This window comes from Blennius ocellaris (assembly GCF_963422515.1).
Source record: "Blennius ocellaris genome assembly, chromosome: 8".
Classification (NCBI taxonomy): Eukaryota; Metazoa; Chordata; class Actinopteri; order Blenniiformes; family Blenniidae; genus Blennius; species Blennius ocellaris.
This window is the reverse complement of record NC_137657.1, coordinates 28,118,490-28,139,281: the sequence shown is the minus strand read 5'-3', so window position 1 is coordinate 28,139,281 and position 20,792 is coordinate 28,118,490. Positions and strand designations below refer to the sequence as shown.

Below are 20,792 nucleotides of genomic sequence, written 5' to 3'. Positions count from 1 at the left end.
TGGTTGTTGTTGTCGTTTGTGTTGTTGTTGTTGTTGTGCCGCCCACCTTGTCCCCGGAGGCGGAGGTGAGGACGAAGGTGGAGAAGACGGGCAGCTGGTACTTGGTGTTCAGAGGCCAGCTCTCCACGGTGACGCCCATCGGCAGGCAGAAGACCGGAACCGACTCCGGGAGAGGGAACGACTCCAGGTCCTCCGCCGGGTACCGGCTGATCAGACCTGACACACACACACACACACACACACACACACACACACACGGTAACAATAAGCATTGTGATAGAGTATCTGTTACCATGGTTACAGCATCTTAATCATTAACGGTGACACAGAGGATTCTACTCTTATCAATATTTGTACTTTGTCCAAGTGTTTATAAAGTCTCGTCTGCGTGTGTGTGTGTGTGTGTGTGTGTGTGTGTGTGTGTGTGTGTGTGTGTGTGTGTGTGTGTGTGTGTGTGTGTGTGTGTGTGTGTGTGTGTGTGTGTACTCACTGGCCTCGTAGAGGAGAGCGTTAGCTTTAGCAACGGCTCGTTTGTAGCAGAGGTAGAGAGCTGGACCGAACTGGAAAGAGACACGCAAAGGCACACACACACACACACAAAAAACTTTTATTTTGAAAGTTGGAGCTTTTGATGTGATCTAAAAAGAAACTGGCAACTCTTTTATTTTGTAACAATCGGCCTTCACCTTGCTCCCAGGGCTTTTTTTTTGTTTTGTTTACTTTGAAAAAGGGTGGGCTCTTATTGTGAAGGGACTCACCATGCTAGTGTTGAGGTTCCTGTCCACCCTGCAGAAGGTGTGCGGCGCCACGTCGCCCTTGCCGGGCAGCAGCAGCGTGATGTCGGTGACGCCCAGCGTGTGCAGGCCCTGGCCGTCCGGCGCGCGGCGGTACGTCACGAAGACGCGGTGAGACGGCGGCGCGGCGCCGGAGCTCAGGCTGGCGGAGCGGCTGTACGGAGTCGTCTCGATGACGTACCAGCCCGGCTTCACCGCGTCCTTCCCCTCATACAGAACCCTGCAGGGGCACATTCATCCTCTCATCTACTTGTTCATTCGTTTCTCAAATGTCCCTCCGCTCTCTAGTTCGTACAGAATTCATCCCGTCATTCCTACGACATCCGTCACCCAGTCATCTTCATTCATTAACCCTCAGAGTTAAAATTTCTGTGACGAGATTTGAACTTCCTGTGACGAGATTTTAACTTCCTGTGATAAGAATTTAACTTCCTGTGATGAGAAATGTATACTTCCTGTGACAAGATTTGAACTTCCTTTGATGAGATTTAAACTTCCTGTGACGAGATTTGAACTTCCTGTTACAAGAAAGTTATACTTCCTGTGAGAAGATTTTTAACTTCCTGTGATGAGATTTTAACTTCCTGTGACGAGAAATGTATATTTCTTGTGACGAGATTTTAATTTCTTGTGACGAGATTTTTACTTCCTGTGACGAGATTTTAATTTCCTGTGACGAGATTTGAACTTCCTGTGACGAGATTTGAACTTCCTGTGACGAGATTTTAACTTCCTGTGCCGAGATTATAACTTCCTGTGCCGAGATTATAACTTCCTGTGACGAGATTATAACTTCCTGTGCCGAGATTTTAACTTCCTGTGCCGAGATTTTAACTTCCTGTGCCGAGATTTTAACTTCCTGTGCCGAGATTTTAACTTCCTGTGACGAGATTTTAACTTCCTGTGACGAGATTTTAACTTCCTGTGACGAGATTATAACTTCCTGTGACGAGATTATAACTTCCTGTGACGAGATTATAACTTCCTGTGATGTGATGGGTGACCTGAGATGTGACCCGAGAGGTTCCCCTCGTCCCCCGGCAGGACAGGGACACTGTGACCTGAACATGAAGGGAACAAAGGCGGACAGCAGCTTCCTGACGAGCAGAGCGAAGCCGCCACGTTACATAATCCTGCAGATTATATAATCTGAGGCTGTAATACATCGTTACGTCAGACGAGCCGCAAACTCTGCTTGTGACTCTGAGCCACCACAGAAGAAGAGGGAAGCCCTCCTGCTGAGACCTCAGATTTAATCCCAGCGAATCAAACCAGACCAATGACGCCGTTTTGATCCCTGCTGCAGATTACTACCCATCACCCACACCATGACTAGTACTAACTAGTAAAAACTAACCCCAACAGAAGCCAAAACCGTCATTAACCAATACATCAGCAGTCCAGTCGCCCAAAACAACACTGAACACCCAGACCTAATTAGTGTAAACAACACCCAGTCCTAACTAGTGTAAACAACACTGAACACCCAGTCCTAACTAGTGTAAACAACACCCAGTCCTAACTAGTGTCAACAACACCCAGTCCTAACTAGTGTCAACAACACCCAGTCCTAACTAGTGTCAACAACACCCAGTCCTAACTAGTGTAAACAACACCCAGTCCTAACTAGTGTAAACAACACTACACACCCAGTCCTAACTAGTGTAAACAACACCCAGTCCTAACTAGTGTAAACAACACTACACACCCAGTCCTAACTAGTGTAAACATCACTACATATTCAGTCCTAACTAGTGTAAACAACACTGAACACCCAGTCCTAACTAGTGTAAACATCACTACATATTCAGTCTTAACTAGTGTAAACAACACTACACACACAGTCCTAACTAGTGTAAACAACACGACATAATCAGTCCTAACTAGTGTAATATTCAGTCCTAACTAGTGTAAACAACACAACATAATCAGTCCTAACTAGTGTAAACAACACCCAGTCCTAACTAGTGTAAACAACACTACACACCCAGTCCTAACTAGTGTAAACATCACTACATATTCAGTCCTAACTAGTGTAAACAACACTGAACACCCAGTCCTAACTAGTGCAAACAACACTGAACACCCAGCCCTAACTAGTGTAAACATCACTACATATTCAGTCCTAACTAGTGTAAACAACACAACATAATCAGTCCTAACTAGTGTAAACAACACCCAGTCCTAACTAGTGTAAACAACACCCAGTCCTAACTAGTGTAAACAACACTACACACCCAGTCCTAACTAGTGTAAACATCACTACATATTCAGTCCTAACTAGTGTAAACAACACTGAACACCCAGTCCTAACTAGTGCAAACAACACTGAACACCCAGTCCTAACTAGTGTAAACATCACTACATATTCAGTCCTAACTAGTGTAAACAACACCCAGTCCTAACTAGTGTAAACAACACCCAGTCCTAACTAGTGTAAACAACACTACACACCCAGTCCTAACTAGTGTAAACATCACTACATATTCAGTCCTAACTAGTGTAAACAACACTACACACCCAGTCCTAACTAGTGTAAACAACACAACATAATCAGTCCTAACTAGTGTAAACAACACTACACACCCAGTCCTAACTAGTGTAAACAACACAACATAATCAGTCCTAACTAGTGTAAACAACACCCAGTCCTAACTAGTGTAAACAACACTACATATTCAGTTTGAACTAGTTCAAACAACTACCCATAACGAGTAAAAATCACCTCTAACTAATCACAAGTCAATGACCAGGTTACTAAAGCGTAACTAGTCTAAAGAATAATCAAAGCACGTCCAAACAATCCCACCTGACTAGTCAGTGATCCGTTTAAAACGGAGCTCACCGGTCACCGCCTGGTTATGAACCATGAGCCCATCACTACACCGCTAACCACTTCAACCGGGTCTCCACCGCTTCATAACTACCCACACATCCTCAGTATCTACCCGGCCCCCGACCACTAGCTACAAATATGTCGAAACGACGACCAACAACCGCGATTAATCCGCCGGGAGCACTAAAGCCTGGGACTAGTTAACCAGTTTGAGGTCCAGCTCCTGGTGTGACCTTTGACCCCTGTGTGGCCCCCAGTGTGTGTGTGTGTGTGTGTGTCTCACCCCAGGTCGAGGACGGGTGGTTTGTCCCGCCCCCGGCGGTAACACAGGTACAGGTGAGGGTTGTTGATGAGGCCGGCGCTCAGCTCGGCAGAGTGTCCGCCCAGCGTCTTCTCGATGCAGGTGAAGCCCTCCGGCACCTCCTCACCCAGGCCCCGGGCGATCACCACCAGGTCCGTGACGGGCTCCACCGCCCGGCCCGACGCGGAGGAGGAGGAAGCGGCGGAGGCGGAGGAGGACGAGGAGGAGGAGGCGGCGGAGGAGGAGCAGGTGGAGGTCTTTCCGTCCTCGTCCAGGGGCCTCCAGGGCCCCGCCGGGTCCAGGCCCGCCACTACAAAGTAGTCCACCAGCTGGGGACATTTCTCCTCCGTCATGCCTCCTGTGGGTCCGCCACTGTGAGGGGGGGGACACGGAGCACCGTCACTATCTCCGGGGGAGGCGTCCGCTCCACCACACACCACAAGCACTCCGACTGCGTCTCCATGGAAACGGGATAATGGAACTTTTCTGAAACGCTGCTGGTTGTAGGCAAGTCGTTCTGCACATGCTCAGTAGAGACCATCAGGACAAAGTGTCCTCCGTGGTGTCGTGACTCCCTGTCCATGTTCTCCTGGGACTTTTATTTTGACAGTCACCGTAATAACAATCCAAATTGGTAGTTTTATTTTGACAGTCACTGTAACAACAATCCATTTTGGTGGTTTTATTTTGACAGTCACCGTAACAACAACCCAACTTGGTGGTTTTATTTTGACAGTCACTGTAATAACAACCCAACTTGGTGGTTTTATTTTGACAGTCACCGTAACAACAACCCAACTTGGTGGTTTTATTTTGACAGTCACCGTAACAACAACCCAACTTGGTGGTTTTATTTTGACAGTCACTGTAATAACAATCCAACTTCTGAGTTTTATTTTGACAGTCACTGTAATAACAATCCATCTTGGTAGTTTTATTTTGACAGTCACTGTAATAACAACCCAACTTGGTGGTTTTATTTTGACAGTCACCGTAACAACAACCCAACTTGGTGGTTTTATTTTGACAGTCACTGTAATAACAACCCAACTTGGTGGTTTTATTTTGACAGTCACTGTAATAACAATCCAACTTGGTAATTTTATTTTGACAGTGACTGTAATAAAACTCCAACTTGGTTGTTCTATTTTGACAGTCACTGTAATAAAACTCGAACTTGGTTGTTTTATTTTGACGGTCACTGTGGTAACAATCCAACTTGGTGGTTTTATTTTGACAGTCACCGTAGTAACAATCCAACTTGGTACTTTTATTTTGACAGTCACCATAAAAACAATCCATCTTGGTAGTTTTATTTTGACAGTCACTGTAATAACAATCCAACTTGGTGGTTTTATTTTGACAGCCACTGTAATAACAATCCAACTTGGTGGTTTTATTTTGACAGTCACCATAATAAATATGTGTGTGTGTGTGTGTGTGTGTGTGTGTGAACTGGACTCGTCGTCGTGGAGAAAACGAGACTTGAGGTTTGTAGAAAACGAGCGGCGACACTGAAGCTTGACGCTAAATAATACAGAGGGATAAAAATAGGAAGCTGCTATTATGTAACAGTGAACGTCGCTCGTCCTCCCTCACCCTCAACCTCTGAATCACACACACACACACACACACACACACACACACACACACACACACACACACACACACACACACACACACACACACACACACACACACACACACACACACACACACACACACACACACACACACACACACACACACACGCTGGGGGGACTGACGGAGTTTTGTCTCCGTCAGCAGATGGTACCGTCTCACTTCCTTCCTGTTTCGGTGTCTCATCAGGACGGTGGAGGACGAGAGACGAGGAGGACAGCAGGTCACTGGCCGAGTCCGTCAACGGGACCCAACCCTGCATCCGGCTCACGGACCACATCCTGGACCCGCCACAGACCAGGTCCAGGAAACCAGTCTCCCAGCCACACACACAGTACCAAGTTGGATTGTTATAATGGTGACTGTCAAAATAAAACCACCAAGTTGGATTGTTATAATGGTGACTGTCAAAATAAAACCACCAAGTTGGATTGTTATAATGGTGACTGTCAAAATAAAACCACCAAGTTGGATTGTTATAATGGTGACTGTCAAAATAAAACCACCAAGTTGGATTGTTATAATGGTGACTGTCAAAATAAAACCACCATGTTGGATTGTTATAATGGTGACTGTCAAAATAAAACCACCAAGTTGGATTGTTATTACAGTGACTGTCAAAATAAAAGCACCGAGTTGGATTGTTATAATTTTGACTGTCAAAATAAAACCACCATGTTGGATTGTTATTACAGTGACTGTCAAAATAAAACCACCATGTTGGATTGTTATAATTGTGACTGTCAAAATAAAACCACCAAGTTGGAGTGTTATTACAGTGACTGTCAAAATAAAAGCACCGAGTTGGATTGTTATTATGGTGACTGTCAAAATAAAAGCACCAAGTTGGATTGTTGTGACGGTGACTGTCAAAATAAAACCACCAAGTTGGAGTGTTATTATGGTGCCTGTCAAAATAGAAGTACCAAGTTGGATTGTCATTACGGTGGCTGTCAAAATAAAACTACCAAGTTGGATTGTTATTATGGTGACTGTCAAAACAAAACCACCAAGTTGGATTGTTATTACGGTCACTGTCAAAATAAAAGTACCAAGTTGGATTGTTATTACGGTGACTGTCAAAATAAAACTACCAAGTTGGATTGTTATTACGGTGACTGTCAAAATAAAACTACTAAGTTGGCTTTTTATCACAGTGACTGTCAAAATAAAAGTCCCAAGTCCAGGAGAACATGGACTGGGAGTCGTGACGCCACGGAGGAACCTTTGTCCTGACGGGCTCTACTGAGCATGTGCAGAAGGACGGAGAACTTCCTGGGTTCTCAGTGGAACCGACAAGAGAAACAGGTAACCGGCGGAAAGAGGAAGGATGTGGTGAAAAAGAAGAAACCCCGGGTCAAAAAATAAAACTGTCCATCTGCCGGAAGACAATGTCCTCCTGCAGAGATTCATAGACACGGAGACACTGAGACACTGAGACATCGAGACGCCGTCACTTTAAAACCAGTTACCGGTTCTGAGGAACCTTCTGTCACGTTTCACATCCAACGCTTCAGAAGCTGATCTGGTAATCAACGACCTCAGTGCACTGTGTGTGTGTGTGTGTGTGTGTGTGTGTGTGTGTGTGTGTGTGTGTGTGTGTGTGTGTGTGTGTGTGTGTGTTCGCTGAAGGAACACGAGCAAGTTCAGCTAAAAATGTCAGTTACACCAGAGTTACTTCTGCTTTTACACAACTGGTGTGTAACATTGGAAATCACACGCACACACACACACACACACACACACACACACACACACACACACACACACACACACACACACACACACACACACACACACACACACACACACACACACACACACACACACACACACACACACACACACACACACACACACACACACACTAACAATAGGCATTGTGATACAGCGTTGGTTACCATGGTTACAGCAGGTTAATCGCGGTGACAGATCAGGACCACATTTGGTCTGTTTCAGGACTGGACTGGTTGTGTACAAGATTAAGGTTAGTTTAGGACTGGTTTAGGACTAGATTTAGGACTAGTTTGGTCCTGGTTTAGGACTAGGTTTGGACTGGTTGAGGACTAGTTTTGGGCTAGTTTAGGACTCGGTTTCGAGTAGTTCAGGGCTAAACTAGGATTAAGTTTAGACTGGTTGAGGACTGGTTTAGGACTAGTTTTGGACTGGTTTAGGACTAGGTTTGGCCTGGTTGACAACTAGGCTTGGCCTGGTTTAGGACTAGGTTTGGCCTGGTTTAGGACTAGGTTTGGTCTGGTTTAGGACTAGGTTTGGCCTGGTTTAAGACTAGTATTGGCCTGGTTTAGGACTAGTTTTGGCCTGGTTTAGGACTAGTTTTGGTCTGGTTTAGGACCAGGTTTGGCCTGGTATAGGACTAGGTTTGGCCTGGTTTAGGACTAGTATTGGCCTGGTTTAGGACTAGTTTTGGTCTGGTTTAGGACAAGATTTGGCCTGGTTTAGGACTAGTATTGGCCTGGTTTAGGACAGGTTTTGGTCTGGTTTAGGACAAGATTTGGCCTGGTTTAGGACTCGGTTTTGAGTAGTTCAGGGCTAAACTAGGATTAAGTTTAGACTGGTTGAGGACTGGTTTAGGACTAGTTTTGGACTGGTTTAGGACTAGGTTTGGCCTGGTTGACAACTAGGCTTGGCCTGGTTTAGGACTAGGTTTGGCCTGGTTTAGGACTAGGTTTGGTCTGGTTTAGGACCAGGTTTGGTCTGGTTTAGGACTAGGTTTGGCCTGGTTTAGGACTAGTATTGGCCTGGTTTAGGACTAGTTTTGGCCTGGTTTAGGACTAGTTTTGGTCTGGTTTAGGACCAGGTTTGGCCTGGTATAGGACTAGGTTTGGCCTGGTTTAGGACTAGTATTGGCCTGGTTTAGGACTAGTTTTGGTCTGGTTTAGGACAAGATTTGGCCTGGTTTAGGACTAGTATTGGCCTGGTTTAGGACAAGTTTTGGTCTGGTTTAGGACAAGATTTGGCCTGGTTTAGGACTCGGTTTTGAGTAGTTCAGGGCTGAATTAGGATTAAGTTTAGACTGGTTGAGGACTGGTTTAGGACTAGTTTTGGTCTGGTTTAGGACTAGGTTTGGCCTGGTTGAGAACTAGGTTTGGCCTGGTTTAGGACTAGGTTTAGCCTGGTTTAGGACAAGGTTTGGCCTGGTTTAGGACTAGTATTGGTCTGGTTTAGGACAAGGTTTGGTCTGGTTTAGGACAAGGTTTGGTCTGGTTTAGGACTAGGTTTGGCCTGGTTTAGGACTAGTATTGGCCTGGTTTAGGACTAGGTTTGGTCTGGTTTAGGACTAGGTTTGGCCTGGTTTAGGACTAGGTTTGGCCTGGTTTAGGACTAGTATTGGTCTGGTTTAGGACAAGGTTTGGCCTGGTTTAGGACAAGGTTTGGCCTGGTTGAGAACTAGGTTTGGCCTGGTTGAGAACTAGGTTTGGCCTGGTTTAGGACTAGGTTTGGCCTGGTTTAGGACTAGGTTTGGCCTGGTTTAGGACTAGGTCTGGTTTAGGACTAGGTCTGGTTTATGACTAGGTTTGGCCTGGTTTAGGACTAGTATTGGTCTGGTTTAGGACAAGGTTTGGCCTGGTTTAGGACAAGGTTTGGCCTGGTTTAGGACTAGGTTTGGCCTGGTTTAGGACTAGTATTGGCCTGGTTTAGGACTAGTATTGGCCTGGTTTAGGACTCAGTTTAGGCCAGTTGAGAGCCGGTTTAGTATAAATAAAGTACTAGTAAAGCGGTCTATGGGTAGTAAAGCATGACTTGGCGTTTAGCCTCCTGGATGTCGTGACGTTTCCGTCTCAGTGAAGCGACACCAGCAGTTTCCGTCAGGTTGGTGAGCGACTTGTGAAAAACCACTTCCTGGAGAAAAAGTGAAGTTCTGCTTCACCTGCGGCTAAAAACAAACGTCGCGGGAACGACGAGGCGTCGCTCCGCCTCCAGCCGCTGGAACCGAACGAGACACGCCGAGGGAAACGACCACGTTCAACACAATAAAAGCACCTACAGGAGATTCACTTTGCAATTATGACTCAGTTAATAAATAGATGTAAAATTTCTTTTTTTTCAAAATAAAAAAAAATTATTAACATAAATTGACTATTTTTTTCTCCTTATAAAACTTCAGATTTAAACTTTTCTTTTCAAAATATAAAAAGGCTTCTAACATAAATTGACAATATTTTTCTCCTTACGAAATTTCAGATTTAAACTCTTTTTTCAAAATAAAAAACATAAATTGACTTTTTTTTAAATAAAAAAATATTAACAGAAATTGACTATTTTTTTCTCCTTATAAAATTTCTGATTTAATATTTTTTTCAAAATAAAGAACTATTAACATAAATTGGCAATTTTTTTTCTCCTTATAAAATTTCAGATTTAAACTTTTTTTCAAAATATAAAAAAACTATTAACATAAATTGACAATGTTTTTCTCCTTACAAAATTTCAGATTTAAACTCTTTTTTTCCAAATAAAAAACATAAATTGAGTTTTTTTTCAAAATAAAAAAAATATTAACATAAATTGACAATTTTTTTTCCTCATAAAATTTCAGATTTACTATTTTTTTCAAAATAAAAAAAATATTAACATAAATTGACTATTTTTTTCTCCTTATAAAATTTCAGATTTACTATTTTTTTCAAAATAAAAAACTATTAACATAAATTTACTATTTTTTATCTCCTTATAAAATTTCAGATTTGAACTATTTTTTTTCAAAATATTGGCGCGATACTCATGCTGGCCTGCAGGGTGCGCACACACACACATGTGTGTGTGTTCTTTTGTAGGTCAGCGCCGTGTGCTAGCTGGTACTGACGCCCCGCGATGGACCACAACGGCTCTCTTGTCTCCGGCCGTCGACGGAATGACGGAAACGCGCGGCGGCCTCAATGACATCAGAGCCGCGAAGCCGGCGTGGCGCTCCAGGAGCTAGCGCTAGCATCAATGCTAATTCCACACAGTTCCTCTGTTCTGCTCCTCGTATCTGGAGAACAGCTGATTAATTGAATGAATGAATGAATGAAAAGAAACCAACCTAGACACTTCAAGGTAACTGACCGTCTCTCGGTTGGTTTTCAGGCTAAAGTCGAGATGAAAGAAGAGAGAAAAGAGAAAGAAGAAAAGAGAAAGAAGAAACACCTGAGAGGAAGAAACACGAGCGACAAAGAGCAGCAACATGGGAAAGTCCAGAAAGTCTTCAAGTCCCTCGTTCACTTTCACTTTCTCAACTGACGCTGCAGCGCAAGACCACACACACACACACGCACACGCACACACACACCCAACAACCGCACAACCACACTGACAACCAGATAAACCAAAGACCAGAAAACCTGACAAACATAAAGATAAACAAGCAAACAGACAAATAAACAGACAGACCCACATAAAGATCACCAGACAGACCCATATAAAGACCAGATAGACCAACATAAGGACCAGATAGACCCACATAGACTAGATAGACCCACATAAAGACCAGATAGACCCACATAAAGACCAGATAGACCCACATAAAGACCACCAGATAGACCAACATAAGGACCAGATAGACCCACATAAAGACTAGATAGACCCACATAGACTAGATAGACCCACATAGACTAGATAGACCCACATAAAGACTAGATAGACCCACATAGACTAGATAGACCCACATAAAGACTAGATAGACCCACATAAAGACTAGATAGACCCACATAAAGACTAGATAGACCCACATAGACTAGATAGACCCACATAAAGACTAGATAGACCCACATAAAGACTAGATAGACCCACATAGACTAGATAGACCCACATAAAGACTAGATATACCCACACAAAGACTAGATAGACCCACATAGACTAGATAGACCCATATAAAGACCACCAGATAGACCCACATATGGACCAGACAGACCCACATAAGGACCGCCTATGGGCTCCATGACACGGTGAGACGTCGTCATAAAGAGACGTCGTCATAAAGAGACGTCACACCGACAGGTTCCTTCTACAATGACACCACGTTCTGCTGAGTCATGCGGAGCTTTTTGCCGAGTCGTCATCGGTCAGAGCCTGAGATATCCAGGCCCGTCAGTCACAGTGAGACGCAGACCGACTGGGACCGGGACTCAGACCGCCGGCTCTATTTAAAGCCTGGAGGGGGTGGTGGGGGGGGCAGGAGAGGGAGGGGGGGGGCTCCGGGAGGACGACCGGTCGTCCCAGAGCAGCTTGAATATCGCCGGGCTAAATTTAGAGAGGACGTCCAAAAGAGGCTCACATGTGATGATGCAGCAGCAGTGATGGCGACAACAGACCAGGACACACAACAACACAGACACACAACAACACAGACACACAACAACACAGACCGGGACACACAACAACACAGACCAGGACACACAACAACACAGACACACAACAACACAGACACACAACAACACAGACACACAACACAGACACACAACTATCAGCCAACAGATTACAGGTACTCATTACTTTTTCAATAAGTACTTCACAAGTTGTAGAAATAGAATGTAACTAGTTACTAGGAAGATGCTCTATAATCTGGTGTTAGAGGAGGAAGATGCTCTATAATCTGACGTTAGAGGAGGAAGATGCTCTATAATCTGGTGTTAGGGGAGGAAGATGCTCTATAATCTGGTGTTAGGGGAGGAGGATGCTCTATAATCTGACGTTAGAGGAGGAAGATGCTCTATAATCTGGTGTTAGGGGAGGAAGATGCTCTATAATCTGACGTTAGAGGAGGAAGATGCTCTATAATCTGACGTTAGAGGGGGAAGCTGCTCTATAATCTGACATCAGGGGAGGAAGATGCTCTATAATCTGGTGTTCGAGGAGGAAGATGCTCTATAATCTGATGTTAGAGGAGGAAGATGCTCTATAATCTGGTGTTAGAGGAGGAAGATGCTCTATAATCTGACGTCAGGGGAGGAAGATGCTCTATAATCTGGTGTTCGGGGAGGAAGATGCTCTATAATCTGATGTTAGAGGAGGGAGATGCTCTATAATCTGGTGTTAGAGGAGGACGATGCTCTATGATCTGATGTTAGAAGAGGAAGATGCTCTATAATCTGATGTTCGAGGAGGAAGATGCTCTATAATCTGGTGTTAGGGGAGGAAGATGCTCTATAATCTGACGTTAGAGGAGGAAGATGCTCTATAATCTGACGTTAGAGGGGGAAGCTGCTCTATAATCTGACATCAGGGGAGGAAGATGCTCTATAATCTGGTGTTCGAGGAGGAAGATGCTCTATAATCTGATGTTAGAGGAGGAAGATGCTCTATAATCTGGTGTTAGAGGAGGAAGATGCTCTATAATCTGACGTCAGGGGAGGAAGATGCTCTATAATCTGGTGTTCGGGGAGGAAGATGCTCTATAATCTGATGTTAGAGGAGGGAGATGCTCTATAATCTGGTGTTAGAGGAGGACGATGCTCTATGATCTGATGTTAGAAGAGGAAGATGCTCTATAATCTGATGTTCGAGGAGGAAGATGCTCTATAATCTGGTGTTCGAGGAGGAAGATGCTCTATAATCTGGTGTCAGAGGAGGAAGATGCTCTATAATCTGGTGTTAGAGGAGGAAGATGCTCTATAATCTGGTGTTAGAGGAGGGAGATGCTCTATAATCTGGTGTTAGAGGAGGAAGATGCTCTATGATCTGGTGTTAGAGGAGGAAGATGCTCTATGATCTGATGTTAGAGGAGGAAGATGCTCTATGATCTGATGTTAGAGGAGGAAGATGCTCTATGATCTGGTGTTAGAGGAGGAAGATGCTCTATGATCTGATGTTAGAGGAGGAAGATGCTCTATGATCTGGTGTTAGAGGAGGAAGATGCTCTATGATCTGATGTTAGAGGAGGAAGATGCTCTATAATCTGGTGTTAGAGGAGGAAGATGCTCTATAATCTGGCGTTAGAGGAGGAAGATGCTCTATAATCTGGTGTTCGAGGAGGAAGATGCTCTTTAAATCAACAGAAAATGAAGCAAACTCGTAGAAACTCAAACAACAGAGCAACCGGAGCAGTAAAATCTGAGATAACGAGCAGAAACCAAATTAAACCAATAAGAAATGGATAAAATATGTAAAAGTGGTAAAAAGAAGCCACTAAAGTGAAAAAGCTGCTGGACTCTGATTGGTCCGTTCTCACACCTGGTACCCAATCAGAGACGCTCATCAATTGAAGAAAAACTGTCCAACTGTCCAATCAGCTGCTGACTCTGGTTACCATGGTGATTCAGGACGGCAGAGACACAACAATGTGGGACGTTTGTCCGGAGAACCGGGGTTCGACGAGGGAACCGACCCACAGCTCACTGACGGAACCGAGACGGGAAACCGTGTGGAACCCCAAGCCTTTCACAATAAGATAGAAGTTAAAGGAACACGAAGTAGCCAAAAAATTCTGATTTTCTCTGAGACCCTGAACACATCGGGAGGAGGTCAGAGGTCAGAGGTCAGGGGGAAGCCTTCAGGGTTGTCTGACTCAGTCATCACACACACACACACACACACACACACACACACACACACACACTTCTGTATTACCAACTCAAGTGTGTTGCCATTTTGTGTGTTGTTAATAAGTGTGTAAGATGTGATGTGATGACTGTGTGTGTGTGTGTGTGTGTGTGTGTGTGTGTGTGTGTGTGTGTGTGTGTGTGTGTGTGTGTGTGTGTGTGTGTGTGTGTGTGTGTGATGGTAATGATGTTGCTCCAGCGGGCCCTCGCCCGGTGTGTGTCCGGGAATGAGCCTCTCGTCCCGGGGAGCCGTGATGGAGAACAAAACAGGCCATTTAAACCTCCCCCGCCCGCATCCAGCCCGTGATTCCATTATCGGACGCCGCTTCGCACGCTCATCGCACCCGACAGTCCCGCACTATCCCGGGGGCCCCCGAGTCTCTCTCCCTCCCGCGGCCGACGCGGGCCGAACGGAGCCGGTCCGGGCCGCGGGGGCCCGCGGTGGCCCGAGGCTCCGCGTCGCTTCATCCGGAGATGCGGTGATGGTCACCGCCGCAGCAGCAGATCCGCGCAAGCAGAGGAGCGTGGTTCCATTATCGGACGTAGACGGGTAGCCGCTGCGCTGAAGAACCGTTTTTTAAATATTTATTTATACCCATTTTCACGAATTCTGGATAATCGTGCCATTTCTTTTTCCTCGCGCGGACGGGGACGGGGAAAACGCCTCGAACGTGCCGGGAGAGCCGCCGTCCTCCCGGGTCACTTTATCCGCGACAGAGAGGAGCGAGGAGTCGGCCGGAGGTGTGTCCGATAATGGGCGCATCGCCCTGCATCGTGTGGCGGAGCTGCACAGCAGACAGCGGGACCGCGGAGCTCCGGAGGCCGGGGGAGGAGGCCCGGAGGCCCGCGGAGGGGAGGCGGAGGAGGCGGCGGCGGCGGTCCGTACCGTACCTGAGTGTCCGCGTTGGTTCGTCCCGCAGGCGGCCGCAGGAACCATGTTCAGGTCCGCTCGCACGTGACCTCCATGTCTTACTGGCTGTGAGCGCGACGAGTCGCGGCGCGAGCACGGCTACGTGCACGAGCGCTCGACAGCTGCGTGCCAACTTCCGGGGGAGCTCTTTCAAAACAAAAGCCCGGCTTCTTCTCGCAGAGTGAAAGCCAAAGTGTAAAGAAATAAACATTAAACCTGAAATTAATGTCTAAATCAACCTTTAACCTTTTATTCTCAGGCTTTTAACGCCGCGTGAGTCGTGTTTTATTTATTTTATTGTTCTTATTTATTTTATTGCTTTTTAAGCTTTTTTATATTTCTAATTTTCTTTTGAATTGTTTTATTCTTATTTATAGTTTTTTTTTATGTGTTTGTAGTTTTTGATCTGTTTTTATTTTTATTCATGGTTTTATACTTATTTAGTGTTGGAGCTAATTTGCATTGTTTTAGTTTTATTGTTTTTATGTGCGGCCTCATGTGCAGCACTTTGGAAACGCTTTGTTGTTTAAATGTGCTATATAAATAAAGTGGATTGGATTGGATTGGATAACCTGTTAAACTAAATTTAAACAGACTTTCGCATGACACATTTGGACATTTTAATATATTTATATACACATTTCTCCATAAAGCTACATGAAAGGTGGTATTTAAAAAAAGTTAAACCTCATAAACACCTACATTTACACTCATAAATCTCAATTCATAATGTAAATGTTGTTAAACTTACTGATACAACCCCTAAGTTAACCTCATTTATCCTGTTAATCTACATTTAAACAGACTTTCGCGTGACACATTTGGGCATTTTAATATATTTATAGACAAATTTCTCCCATAAAGCTACATGAAAGGTGGTATTTAAAAAAAGTTAAACCACATAAACACCTACATTTACACTCATAAATCTCAATTCATAATGTAAATGTTGTTAAACTTACTGATACAACCCCTAAATTAACCTCATTATCCTCATTTATCCTGTTAATCTACATTTAAACAGACTTTCGCGTGACACATTTGGACATTTTCATATATTTATAGACAAATTTCTCCCATAAAGCTACATGAAAGGTGGCATTTAAAAAAGGTAAAACCACATAAACACCTACATTTACACTCATAATTTATCCCAGAAGTCCCAAATCTCAATTCATAACGTAAATGTTGTTAAACTTACTGACACAACCCCTAAATGAACCTCATTATCCTCATTTATCCTGTTAATCCACATTTAAACGAGCTTTCAAGTGGCGCATCCACATTTTGACGCTAGGATATATTTATAAACTCACATTTCAACGATAAATCCACAGCAGAAATTATATTTTAAAACGTAAAAGTTAATTAGAAGCGACATTCAAATATGTGACGTTAATCATGAATTCACCAAAAACGTCCCAATCCCATAATAATAAGCGAATCCACCGAAACCAACATTCATCCCTTTGATTTTTTTCATCACGATCTGAATTTTTGAAACAAGTCAACATTAAACAAACCTTTAACAAAGTCAGTGTGTGTGTTTTAGTTAATGAAACCAAAAACGAAGAGGTTTTTCAGGTTTTATTTGTTTATTTTCTGGAAAATAAAGTGAAGTTGAGTCTGTTTAAAAATCTCTGCTGTTAGCTTCAGAAGCACCTCGGTTTAAAAACATTCGTATGTACAACACAACGCCGCTCGTCGCCACGAACGACGAGAACCTCGACGGTCCGGCTTCCTGTCAAGAGCCCAAAACAAGAAGGGAAATAAACAAAAACAAACGACAAAACAAAACAAGATAAATGGGCGGGGGAAGCAAGAAAACAGCAAAAAAAAAAAAGATAAATGGGGGAAAAGCAAGAAAACAGCAAAAAAGAAACAAAACAAGAGAAAAACAGAAGACAAAAATTGAGAAAAAGAAACAAACAAGAAAACATTTTTTTTTTTTTAAATGCAACAGGAGATAAATTTAATCGTATATCAGTACAAAACATGAAAAGTATCAAATATGGCCTTTAACTGATCCCTAACACACACACACACACACACACACTCACTCTCTCACATACACCCACACACACGCACACACACACACACACACACACACACACTGGATGATGTGCGGCTGCTTCTCTCCTTATAGTGGAAACTTTACTTTGTCGTTTTACTTCCTGGTTAAAAGAAAAATAAAAAAAATAAAAAATAAAAAATGAATTAGTCACGATGCTCCACCCAGATGTTCTCCAGATGTTCTCCAGATTCTTCCATGGCCCTCTGTTGCCAGGCAACCAACATCTCCAGCTGTTACTTTCATCTCCACTGAGACACCAACAATAATCAGTAACAACAATAATCTCATGTTTTAAAAAAAAAAAAAAAAAAATCTGTGGGACTTCAAAATAAAAGCGGGGCTCCGTTGACCGTTAACGACGGTGTGAGAACGATTCGTGCGGCGTTTCGGACAAAAGTGTCCCGTTTTTCTTTCACTCCCCTGTTTAAAGGGTATGGCTCTGAGCACCGTTGTCATGGAAACAGAATTTTTTTTTTTTTTTTTTTTAAACGCAGAAGTTCTCCGTGTGAACGGAGCCCCGAGTGTCTGAACCCCTCAAGCTCTCCGGCTGCAGTGGCGGCCTGCAGCCAGCAGGGGGCAGCAGAGGCACCACCATCATCATCATCATCATCATCATGGCTGTCAGTAAACTTTGAATGGCGCGGTTCACAGGAAGGAACCCCGGTTCAACTCCAAATCAGTGTGTGTGTGTGTGTGTGTGTGTGTGTGTGTGTTTATATTCTCTGGTTAATAAATAAAAATATTCTGATTAGAAAAAAAATAAAAGCTTCAAGCAGCAGCGGGGGAGGGGGCGGGGCTAAGAGCTGTCAATCACAGTGAGCGAGTTTAAAGGGTTCAAAGGGTTCAAAGGGTTCAAAGAGTTCAGGGTCGTACGACGAGACGGACTCGTCAGACCACCACGGACCTGATCCTGGACCACCACGGACCTGATGATCCCGGTCCCGGACTGGAAACCTACCAAGATGGTCCAGAACCAGTTTTTTTTTTTTAAGTAATGGATGTAAACCAGTCCAGAAACCGGTCTGGAAGTGAACCAAGGTCTAAAGTCCAGAGCTGGTCCAAACTGACTTCAAGACCAGTCTGAAAAACCAGTCTGAGTCCAGGTGAGAAACCAGTCCAGGATCTAGTCTAAAGAGTGGTCCACATTGGATCCTGATGGTGGTCTGACGAGGACCAGAACAGTCATGGCTTCGCTCCTGTTAAAGTGGCGGACAGAAACCTGGTGCTGGTTTTGTGGGACTAAAGGGTCCCGAGCAGCTGGGGTCTCCAGGGACTTCAGGGTCCCTCAGGGTCCTCGGGGGCCCCCCACCCCCCCCACCCCAGAGTGACTCCTGAAGCTGGGACAGGATACAGGAGCTGCAGGGTTTGTCCAGGTCCCGAGTTCCTCAGGGAGAAGGTGGGTCTCTTAATGCCTGAAGACCCCAGAGGACTCGTGGGGAAGGCGGGGGGGGGGGCACCTCGGGTCCGTCCACAGACCTCCGGCTGGGTGGGGCGTGTCCTGAGCGGGGGAGGGGGGTTGGGGGGTCGGGGTCACTTGAGGCGGTCTGAGCGGAAGGAGTCCTCCACGGCGGGGTCGGCCAGCATCAGGTCCCCGTCCAGCATGTCCAGGGACAGCGGGTCCATCCGGAGCTGGTCCTCCAGAGAGAACGGGTCCATCTCGAACCCGGGGACGTGGGACAGGGCGCTGGCGATCTCCTTGGACAGCCCGGTGGGGGAGTCGCCTGGAGGGGGGGGGGGGGGGGGGGGGGGGGGTAAAGGACCATTATCTGAAACCTGCTGCTGCTCTGCTAAACCAGCTGCTCTGCTAAACCCACTGCTATGCTATACCCACTGCTATGCTAAACCCGCTGCTATGCTATACCCACTGCTATGCTAAACCCGCTGCTATGCTATACCCACTGCTATGCTAAACCCGCTGCTATGCTAAACCCGCTGCTATGCTAAAGTTGCTGTTATGCTAAACCTGTTGCTCTGTTAAACCCACTGCTATGCTAAACCTGCTACTGCTCTGCTAAACCTGCTGTTATGCTAAACCTGCTGCTCTGCTAAACCTGCTGCTCTGCTGAACCTGCTTCTATGCTAAACCCGCTGCTCTGCTAAACCCGCTGTTATGCTAAACCCGCTGCTCTGCTAAACCCGCTGCTCTGCTAAACTTGCTGTTTATGCTAAACCTACTGCTATGCTAAACCTGCTACTGCACTAAACCTGCCACTCTGCTAAACCTGCTACTATGCTAAACCTGCTGCTCTGCTAAACCTGCTGCTCTGCTAAACCTGCCCGCTCACCAGTGAGGATGATGTTGGGGACGTTGTGTCGTCCGTCACCGCCACCGCCGCTGTAGTTCTGGTTCTGGTTGTTGAGGAACTGCTGGTCCCCCGGGTCCTGCAGGTCCAGGGGCCCCTGGCTGTGCGGGGGGAACTGGTTCTTATCGATGGTGCAGCTCAGCCCGGGGAACCCGTCCCCCTGGTGGTCCGACGAGAACTGCAGCAGGAGGACAGAATTTCTGGTTCTGTGACGTCATGAAAGGTTGAACTACTAGTTACTTGTTTTAATCCGTGAACTTATTAGTTTGTACGTATGAAGTTTACCAACTTAACACTATTGAACCTATTGCATCATATTGAGTTTAAACTATTGAATCGTATGAAATCTTCAGGGATCATATATTAATATTAATATTAGTTATTAATATTGGTTATTAAAGGACTAGTCAATGAGGTTTGAGGACCAAGAGGCTCCTGGAGACGTGAGACATTTCCTCCGTGGTTCTCCAGCAGCTGAGCTCTCCTGAGTCCCCTCTAGGTTTATCGACTGGTTAGTTTAACTACTAGTTGGTTCATCAACCGGTTACTTTTCATACTTGTTCTACTTGTTAGCTTACCGTCGCTTTGCGTCTCACCTGCCAGGTAGTCTAACTGCTGGTGATCATTATTCACTAGTTAGAGTTTCCTGCTAGTTGGTGTTAAGTGTGAGTTAGCGTTGTCTGCTGGTTAGTTTAGTTACCGCGAGCTGCTGCTTCCTTAGCTGGAGCTACTTGTCTGTTAGTTGACCTCCTGGTTAATGAGTTACCTGCTGACTGGGTAAATAGTTAGTTAGTTAACTTGTCAGCCAGTTAACATATTAGTTAGTTAACCTGTCAGATGACAACCCACTAATTAGTTTACCTCTTAGTTGGTTAACCAGTTAAGTTTACCTGCTGTCTGATTAACCAGTTAGTTTGTTAACCTGCCACCTAATCTATTAGTTGGTTAAGTTAGTTAACCTGTCGGCTGGTTAACCCATTAGTTTATCTCCTAGTTGGTTAACCAGTTAAGTTTACCTGCTGGCTGATTAACCAGTTAGTTTGTTAACCTGCCACTTAATCTATTAGTTAGTTAAGTTAGTTAGGCTGCCGGCTGGTTAACCCATTAATTTATCTCCTAGTTGGTTAACCAGTTAAGTTTACCTGCTGGCTGGTTAACCAGTTAGTTTGTTACCTGCCACTTAATCTATTAGTTAGTTAGTTAGCCTGTTGGCTGGTTAACCCACTAGTTTATCTCTTAGTTGGTTAACCAGCCAGTTTACCTGGTGGCCGGTTAACTCATTAGTTAGTAATTTAGTTAGTTAGTCAGCCTGTTGGCTGGTTAACCTGTGAGTTTATCTCTTGGTTGGTTAACCAGCTAGTTTACCTGGTGGCTGGTTAACCAGTTAGTTTACCTG

The 20,792-nt window shown here is 44.9% G+C and overlaps 2 protein-coding genes across 2 annotated transcripts in view; both read right to left on the bottom strand.

Annotated features, from left to right (window-relative positions):
- dennd4b (DENN/MADD domain containing 4B) overlaps window positions 1-15,082 on the bottom strand; it is a 30,719-nt gene extending 15,637 nt beyond the window's left edge. The window contains 6 exon segments of the mRNA XM_080501658.1: window positions 47-216; window positions 491-560; window positions 759-1,014; window positions 3,914-4,303; window positions 10,617-10,661; window positions 15,001-15,082. Of these exon segments, the coding sequence (XP_080357784.1) occupies window positions 47-216; window positions 491-560; window positions 759-1,014; window positions 3,914-4,284 (867 nt within the window). The 5' untranslated portion in view covers window positions 4,285-4,303; window positions 10,617-10,661; window positions 15,001-15,082.
- A 1,564-nt stretch (window positions 15,083-16,646) lies between these two features.
- LOC308133079 (CREB-regulated transcription coactivator 2) overlaps window positions 16,647-20,792 on the bottom strand; it is a 19,207-nt gene continuing 15,061 nt past the window's right edge. The window contains 2 exon segments of the mRNA XM_080500351.1: window positions 16,647-18,814; window positions 19,379-19,574. Of these exon segments, the coding sequence (XP_080356477.1) occupies window positions 18,624-18,814; window positions 19,379-19,574 (387 nt within the window). The 3' untranslated portion in view covers window positions 16,647-18,623.